General features: G+C 32.6%; 1 protein-coding gene across 2 annotated transcripts; it reads left to right on the forward strand.

Annotated features, from left to right (window-relative positions):
- The first annotated feature begins 1068 nt into the window (after positions 1-1068).
- Positions 1069-8794, forward strand: LOC126742334 (uncharacterized). 2 transcript variants are annotated; one of them, XM_050448975.1, is made up of 5 exons: positions 1069-1396; positions 4944-5071; positions 7239-7421; positions 7931-8053; positions 8175-8794. In XM_050448975.1, exons 2-5 carry the CDS (start codon positions 4958-4960, stop codon positions 8247-8249), a joined length of 495 nt encoding a protein of 164 aa, XP_050304932.1. In that variant the 5' UTR covers positions 1069-1396; positions 4944-4957; the 3' UTR covers positions 8250-8794. The 2 variants fall into 2 exon arrangements, with proteins under 2 accessions (XP_050304932.1, XP_050304931.1); XM_050448974.1 differs by lacking the exon at positions 1069-1396 and adding an exon at positions 4587-4889.
- The last annotated feature ends 462 nt before the right edge of the window (positions 8795-9256 follow it).

Here is a 9256-nt window from a genome sequence, read left to right on the forward strand (position 1 = left end):
TTAAAGTAACATTGATGTCAGACTTATACAGGGTGTTACAGAATAAGATGTTGATCCTTACGGATGTTAATCCCTACGTGATTTAAATAAAAATGTCCTAAGCTCCTTAATTTTTGAGCTACAGGTTATTAAAATATTAGGAAAAACATCATAGATATGTTTATGAAATTATGCACACACCCTCTGAGTATCGGCAGCCATTTTTTGATCTAGTAGATTTTTTTAAAGTTTAACCAGTGGCGTTCATATAGGAACGTAGACTAAATATTTTCAAAAAATGTTTTGTACGCCACTGGTTTTCCGTAAAATAAAAACGATTTTTATAATTTCCATTTATTTTAGGGAAAATTTTATTTCTTGACTTTTTTTCGTCCGACATGCGATTACCGCGAAAAAAAACATCTTTATGCATGGTCAATTTATTAGTAGAGACAAATTAACTTTATTTATTTCATAAACAGGTTTTTTTCTCATATATTAATACTCCTCCTACTCAGGGGTAAGGTGAAAAGTAGAAAAAAAATAAACATAAACATAAAATTTTGGGGTTTTACTTTAAATTTTTGAATCCGGTGTCAAAAATATTTTTTTCTTTCAAATTTTTTTGTTGACAGTCAGTTTTTTCTTATTTCTTATGGAACACCCTGTATATGACTTCATAGTTAAAAAGAGAGAGTTTTCTGAGAGAATTTTCTGATTGCAAATGTATATATGGTTTAGTTAGTTTTAATTAAACGGTTTTTCAAAATGTCTGGCTTCAAACTATAAAAAAATTAAATATTGAAGATCTTCGTAGGCGGTACATGTGTGCATTGCTTGATACGTTTACTAGGAAACAGATAGTTCTTTTATAAATGATATTAACTAAAACCATAGATAATTTATAATTAATACGACACAAAAAATTGAACAAGATTATATAAATTGTATTAATAATGGTGGTGGTCATATAGAGCAACTATAATTATTTAGATTTAATTTAAAGTTAAAGAATTATTATGTAATTCGCGGTCGCCCACTCCTTCCTCGGCCAAAACAACGATTATTTCCACCAGGTACGATACGACGACGATGATGCATTACGAGTTCAACCGGTGGTAAAAACGACGGTGATTTCATCCACACACATTATTTGTTCATGTAATTTAATAACGTTTCAGCGAATATTCCTTATCTAAAAACTTTTTAATTTTTGAAATTGAAAAAGAACAAGGAGAAAAATAAGTGCTGTGTTTTTATTGATCGAAATCGGGCGTCTTGGCGCGTTGATTGAGTCACGGCTCGATTTTACTCGCGGTTATTTTCGGACAGTCTGTTTATTCTTTTTCGCTTAGTGATTCGTATAGCGCGGGTGTGACCATTGGATCGAATTTTATTTTATTGGACTGAAGCATATGTAAGTTATAAATTCAAATATATCCATGATTTTTCCATAAGTTCTCCTACCCGGTTTTCACATTCCCTTCATGCTATATACGCACTACGCACGTTTTTTTAATCCTCACCTTTAATGTTTTCGTACTAAATCATACATCTAATAATAAATAGGTGTTAGAAAAAATAGAGAAAGAGAGCAAGAGTATGCGTATTAGGTTCATATTTTTAACATCTTTCCAGCTTCTGTTTTCTCCTCTTTTCTCTCTTCAATTGCTATTTCTTCATTATTATTTCTTCTTCTTTCTTCACTTTTATCATCCTGCTTTGATTTTTGCTTGGTTATGTTCATATTACTCCTTTTTCTTAAATGAACTTTAAAATAGAAAAATTTGCTCACTTCTTGATAAGCATAAAAAGGGCCTTGGTCATCAAAACTTAAAAAACTGAAAAAACTACTCTGTTTAAATATTTAGAGACATTTGAATTTATTTCAACCATTTTAAATAATTATTTATTATATTCCAAGCATTTGAAGTAATTCTATGTTTTTCCCAGACTCTTTTATGTAATTGTTTTTATTTTCAAGCTATTCAAAATACATTTTTACATTATCCATATGTTTGCAAACATTTTGTATATCCTACACGAATGAAAAATAATTTTTCATTTGATTGCATTGACTTTACTTGGGATTTATATTAATTTCCAGGCATTTTGTGTAATTTTAAAATACATTTCTTAGAGCGTCTGGACCCAGTAACCTACTGGACAAGACGGCAGTGAGAAAACTTGGATTTTGTACATTTTTTTGGCAACAAACCTAGAGTTTTACAAATGTTCCCTTAAGATGGTCTTAGAATCCCCTAGATAATAATTATTTTCCTGTTTTTTTTCCTTTTTGTTAAAATTGCTTTTTTTACTCTTTCAGGTCCTCAATCTAACCTATGGCAATTTCATTATAACTTACATCAAATAGTCGAAAAAAAACACAAAACAAAACAATAACAACGTGTCCTCACTCTCTCCTTTCTCTTTCTTTTCATTCTACTGCAATTTTTTCTACGCACTGTTTTTCCTTATAGTTCTTAATTTTTGAAGAAACTACGGATTTTTTCCCTCCTTAATTACTGGTTTCCTTTCAAACTCAAATTTAAATAAGAAAACAAAATATTATTTTCTCACTTTTACTGTCGCTTCTCTATCTTTTGCTATTTCATTTTACCTTTAATTTTTCGATAATTCCTCTTCTTTTTTTCCAAGATTCGAGAAATCTCTTTTCTCTGTGTATTCCTTTTCTTTATCTCCTCTTTTCCTTTCCCTTCTTTCTCTTTTCTCCATCTATGCCTTTTGTCTTTATTAACTCGTCCAGGAATGTCTAGACATAATTAATTTTATTACTTCGTATTGTTATACTTAATAATTATTGTTAATTCATACCTTGTCACAGCTCCTTTATCTTCAATTATCTTTCCTCTTAGAGTATACAGATTTTTTGGTCCTTCTCAGTCCTCCTCATACTCTCATTCTCACGTTTTTTCTTATAGAAACTTTGACTTTCTTTCGCTCTTTGTTCCTTGTTTCAATAGTTCGTTTTCGTAAATTCCTAAAATTTTAATTTTCTCATTCTTCATTTTTTTTTTCAAAATTTCCATGGTATTTCTTTTCTCCATTTATCTCCTTTGTCTTCATTTACTCTTCCAGGAATCCTTGGAAGTAAAAAAAAATATTTTGTTCTCGCTCCTTCTTTTTATTCTTTTCCATTAAATTGGTCTTTGTCCTCTTTCAACCAACTCAAGCCAATTTTTTTTCTCTGTTCCTGTGTATCTAATTAGTTCATTTTTTCATCATTATGCTTGTCTTTCCGTTCTCTATTTTTTCCTTTTTCCCACTTTCGCCCATTACGATTTTCAAACTTCAGTTTTCAAGTTTTTTTTTCGAGTCTTTGACGTTCAAACTCGAATTGTCCCAGCTCCTTTATCTCCAATTATTTTTCCTCTAAGAATACTTATATTTCTTAGGTCGTATCCTTTCAATTTTCTCAATTTTCCTGTGTTTTTCCTCTCTTTCTACACTAAATTTATTTCTTCCATTTGTTTCCTATATACTCATCCTTGTCCTCTTTTAACTCAACTTAAGCATGTCAACTTTTCCTCAATCTTTTTTGCTTTCTATTTCTTATCTTTCTCATTTTAATGTAATTTTTTTCATTACTTTTAGGTGTCTCCATTTATACTTTTTTCTTTAAAAATTTTAATTTTTATTTAGCAAACTTCAGATTTTTTCCCTGTTTGTTCCTTACTTTGATGATTCCTTTCCGTTTCCTTTACTATTCCAAAAATTTTGATCCCTTATTCTTCATTTTCCCTTTCCTTAACTTTCAACGGATTTTTTACCTTCCTCCTACTTTTCTTTTTTCCTTCAACTCCTTCAAGGCTTAAAGTAAAGAAAAATATTCTTCTGACTCATTCGTTCTTCTCATTTCTTGTCCTCTTTCAACCCAACCAAAAACATACAATTTTTTTACTCTCTTTCTGTGTCTCTAATTAATTCATTTTTTCATTTATTTCTGCTCCTCGTTTTTTCATTCTCATTACAATCAAGTGTCTTTTGGTGTTCAAACTCAAGTTGTCACAGCTGTTGTCAACCGATAATCTATGGGAACCTACCTGAGAAATTCATTAAAAATCGTCTTAAAACTGACTTAATTTAAAAATTAATGCTTAGCATTCTAATGTAAAGGTTTCAAAGTTTCCGAATATGTCCAATTCATACAGCCCTTCGGTCTTTAAAAGCCTGAAAGGTCGTTTAAAGATTTGACGTTTACTAAGAACCGGGCCCTTTTAATGCTCTATTGGCAGCCATGTTTTGGTGACTTGCCCTGTAGATAATTTGGCTTCAATCATCAATAATCATACTCCATACTGTATATTTTATTATTTACGTTTCTGCAGATTAAGGCAGCTGATAAATCAGATTAAATATCATATATCAGCAACTCGGATTGTTTTTTTCACGGAATCAATGTCGTAGGTTGCTTATTTTGTTCGTATCCGCGACTCGTGAAATAATGTAATTATTTAAGTAATATTTAAAAATAGAAGTGGGGTCGTGTGGTGTTCGAATGAATTTAAATTACCTCATTTGCGTGTTTTATGATAAATGTAAAACTAATGATTTTAATGTAAGAATTCTTGAGTTTCATTAAATTGGTGACTCACGTCAACTTATCTCTTATTTTTTTTAAAATAAGGAGATAAACACAAAAAAAAGAATCGTAATGTTTCACGTGGAAAGTACACAAAACATTACAGCGTTATCGCAAAATTATAATTTTTATGAACTTATTATTATTGTAAATTTTTGTTTTTGTTGGCTCTCTGCGATTGCTTTGTATACAAATTGAATTATTTCTAACAATATGAGTAACTATGAAACCAAAATGATGATAGAGGAAATGAAAATGATTAGGGCTGGAACAAAGGAATATTATCCTGTTATTAACCCTTTTAAAGGTACTAATAGATTCATAATCCATTTAAATATTAAGTATTTATTACATGTTTCAGACCCGAAAGACACAATGTCTCACAGTGTAACAGTCACCAGGACCACAACAACCACCACCACCTCGGCCATCATCATTAATACCGGATATTTGAAGACCTGGACTGGGATTTTGAAATTCGTTGAATTGGTAAGAAGTCCTGAAGATAAATTCGAAACGTTACGTTGCAAAAAAAATGTTTTTCATGAATTAAACTTTAATTTCTGAACGATGTTTACGTTCTCTGACCAACATATACATATGATGTAACTCAATAAAAATTCAAGATGCCATATATAGTTATGACTGTGTTAGGCATCGCGTTTACAATTAAGTAAAAGATCTTGACCCATTATTTCGTCAAGGAAAACAATACAGACTCACCTTAATTATTTATTAAAAAAGTATTTATACTGAATATTTAAAAATGTTGGGGTACAATTTGAACTTATATTATTATTAAAATTGTTAAAGTACAATTACGTGTCCAAAAGTAAAGGTTTCTATCCTATTTCCGTCATATATGTTAATTGTCACTTGTCATCTGTCTTTTTTTAAACTCAATTAGAATTCAAGAAGCCAAATGTGGTATACACGTTAAGCATCACATTTACAATTAAGTAAGATCTTGATTCATTACTTCGTCAAGGAATGTCCATAAGAACAATATACAGGGTGTTTCGGAACTATGGGATCAAACTTCTAGGGGTTGTTCAGTGCAACAGTAGAATCCATTTGAGTATAGGAACCCATGTCCGGAAATGTGTCACTACGCCACTACGGCCCTAAGACGCGTTTAAATTTAGAAAAAATATTAATTACCTAAATAGGATCTGATGCATTTATTTTTACCTTTTGTATATGATAACATCACAACAATTGTTCAAAATGTCTTCCTCCAGCCTCAATACACCGATTTAAACGCCGCACATGATTTCGGCGGACTACACTAAAAATTTGATCCTCGTTTTGAATGATTTCAAATGCTGCTGTTATTGGTCCAATTAAGTCTAGCTCTGATTCTACTGGAGTTTCGTAGACTAAAGACTTGTGTTCATGTTCCCACAAGAAAAAATCGAGCGACGTTAAATCGGGTGACCTAGCAGGCCAAGAAACTGCTCCACCTCTGGCAATCCAACGGTGCCCAAACCGCTGAGCCAAATACTCGCGTACTTGTACAGCAAGGTGAGCCGGCGCTCCATCATGCTGAACCCACATTTGCTGTCTAACGTTTAGTTGAACATTTTCAAGGAATTCTGGGAGAACTTCCTCGAAGAAACGCAGATAAATAGGTCCTGTTAACCGTTCCGATAGAAGGTATGGCCCAGTTAAATAATCATCAACAATGCCTGCCCATACGTTGACAGACCAACTATCCTGATGTTTTCTTGGAAAAGGATGATTTTCTTCGTCCCAAACATGGCTATTCCTACTATTAAAAATACCGTCTCTTGTGAAAGAGGCTTCATCGGTCCACAAAACATATCGTAAAAAATTTGGTTGTGCAATGATGTGATCCAGAAGCCATCGACAAAATTGAACTCTAGGATAATAATCGGCTGCAGTCATACCTTGAACTTTCTGGAAGTGGTAAGGATGGAGTTGTTGCTCGTGTAGTACCCGCCAGACAGAAGCGTTACTCGTATTCATATTCTTAGCGACGTCACGTGTGCTATTTGATGGTTTATCGGCAACTCGCTGAAGCACCTCTTCAAATTCGACCGCTCTTAGGTTCGAGCAACACCAGTATCATGCATCTTGGTCTTAAACATGCCTGTCTCAGCGAGCCGCCGATAAATCGCAATAAACTTTTTGTATCCAGGATGCTGTCGTTCGGGATAACGTTCATGATACAACCGCGATGCTGCTCGTGCATTGCAGTTTGTTGCTCCGTATGCCAAATGCATATCCGCCAATTCTTGATTGCTAAAGTTTTCCATTAGCAATAAATGTTTAAAAATTGTAAGCTATAACATTTTTAAACATGACATTGAGAATTGACATGGATAAGCGTTGATTTTAAACAATTGTTGTTATGGTATCATGTACAAAAGGTAAAAATAAATGCAGCAGATCCTATTTGGGTAATTAATGTTTTTTTATAAATTTTAACGCGTCTTAGGGCCGTAGTGGCGTAGTGATGCATTTCCGGACATGCATTCCTATACTCAAATGGATTCTTTTGTTGCACTGAACAACCCCCAGAAGTTTGATCCCATAGTTCTGAAACACCCTGTATATTGAATATTCAAAAGGTTGTTCTGCGTCTGTTATATATGTTATATGTCATCTGTCAATTGTCTTTTTTCTTTTTCAGGTTCTCGGTATAATCACGGTGGGTTTAGTGAGTTATTATTTTGAAAAATACAGCAGATACGTGCAAACCCCCGAGATATTTTTCCTGCTGATGGCAGTCACTTTTATGGTTGGAACATTTCTGCTGCTACTGTCCTGCCTTATATCTATATCGACGTCCTCGATTATATCCAAAACGATTTACGTAAGTATATAAGAACAAGAATTGAATTTGAAAATTGAAATTGAATTTGGTTGTCAAATGTTACCAATACTAAACAATAATTTTGACACCCTTTTAAATATGCACTTTCATGTGTGAAAAGTTCCATATTTCGGCACTACTAGGTGGAAATACTGCTTTTACATACTACTAAATGCCTAAAATAAAATAAAGCTAAATATATGCAATTGGATGGACCTGTTATTATTAATTAGCTACCCATTTAAAATTTAATTAGTTATTAACTACGTCGCGCGGAAACTAAACCGCATAACCTTGACATTTTCGAGGAAATCAATATAATATTTATTCAAATTTCTAAAACGATTTTAACTGACCGATATCAATGATCGCCGCAACTTTTTACAAAATATGGCAACCACGCCATCACGATCAACTACGAGTTAAGACGAGTACTCCCGATTCCGTCCTCGGACAAGCGCAATACCTTTGTTTGTTCTAAATTTTTAATAGATTATTCTTGTTTACAGGAGGTGGTATATCACGGTTTCGCATTCCTAATGCTACTAGCGGCCAGCTTAACGTTTATCATCGAAGTCAACCATAAAAGAAACTCCTATTCCAACGACTATGAGGCTTATTTCGCTGCTGCAGTAAGTATTACAATGTTGCCAAGTTTTTTACCAAGGTCATTGTGAACCACTGACGTGATTGTCTGGTTCAGCAATCTTTTTGAAATAATGCTTCGTTGCTGAAGCTACGTTCTTTTTCCAGGTATTGGGGCTTATCAACGCTGGATTATACCTGTTGAGCACCATTTTCGCCCAAAGAAGTTATAAGGGATTGTAAAATCCAGGAAATCTCTCTTTTTAATTTGTTTATATGTTTTTATTTGTATTGTTTTTTTTTTTAATTTTATCGCCGCCATTAAAATCCCCGAGAAATGTATAAGTGAGTCGCGAATTAATCTGACAGTCTTCGCATATTAGTGACGCCAAGTTTTAAAACTTCTGAGCACATTTCTGAGTTTTTTCTCGAATAAGCCGTACATTTGTAGAATTTACTATATATATATACCATTTTTAAAGCAGTTGTACTATATATTTTATTACGCTATTTAATATATACGTGTACGTCGGATTAATGTTTCTTTCTTTATGTAATTTAATCTTTTTAAATGTTTATTATGGAAAATTATATTTTTAAGATGTTGTATTTTAGGTAGGTATACTCTTAATAATATACGCTATTTGTACTTATGTACCTTTAATAAGTGCTGCCATATACACCATAATTTATTGTTAATGTGCCTTATATGTGTATTTTCCTGTTTTTTCCGTATGAGCAAATGTTTTCTAATTCTATGTTTTAATATATATGTACTTCCAGTATTATTTACTGAGTTTTCTTTACATATATCCTATACCGGTTCAAGCGTTTCGGTTAAAAAAAAAACCTTGTGCAGGTTCCATGTCAGGTTAGATGGAAATGAAGAATTTTTTTGCAGATGAACCACATTACCCAAAGAAAAATATAACTAAAGTTGAGATGCATATCATACCCCATGATACTGAGATAAAAACTTATAATGCTTTGTTCAAAATGATTGATTCACTGATAAATTCAAAAAGTTAGAAAAGTGCATTAAAGCAAAGCTACTTACAGGAATCAAAGGTTCGCCGCATAAAGATCCTGATAGGTTTTAAGAATCTCATTTAAAGTTATCAGATGCCTAAGAACATAATTAGCTCTTCGAAAAGCTTAAGTATCTTTATTCCTAATATACAATCCCTAAGAAACAAGAAGGATGAGCTTCATCTTTTGCTGGACACATGTAATTTTCCTGATATTGTACT

The sequence above is a fragment of the Anthonomus grandis genome, chromosome 11, assembly GCF_022605725.1.
Source record: "Anthonomus grandis grandis chromosome 11, icAntGran1.3, whole genome shotgun sequence".
In the NCBI taxonomy this organism is placed as follows: domain Eukaryota; kingdom Metazoa; phylum Arthropoda; class Insecta; order Coleoptera; family Curculionidae; genus Anthonomus; species Anthonomus grandis.

Excerpts from the sequence above, each read along its gene's own strand:
- LOC126742334 (XM_050448974.1), top strand. The coding sequence starts at position 4,796 with ATGAGTAACTATGAAACCAAAATGATGATAGAGGAAATGAAAATGATT. Across the intron at positions 4,890-4,943 it reads TGTTATTAACCCTTTTAAAG|ACCCGAAAGACACAATGTCT; the intron begins GTACTAATAGAT and ends TACATGTTTCAG. Across the intron at positions 8,054-8,174 it reads AGGCTTATTTCGCTGCTGCA|GTATTGGGGCTTATCAACGC; the intron begins GTAAGTATTACA and ends TTCTTTTTCCAG.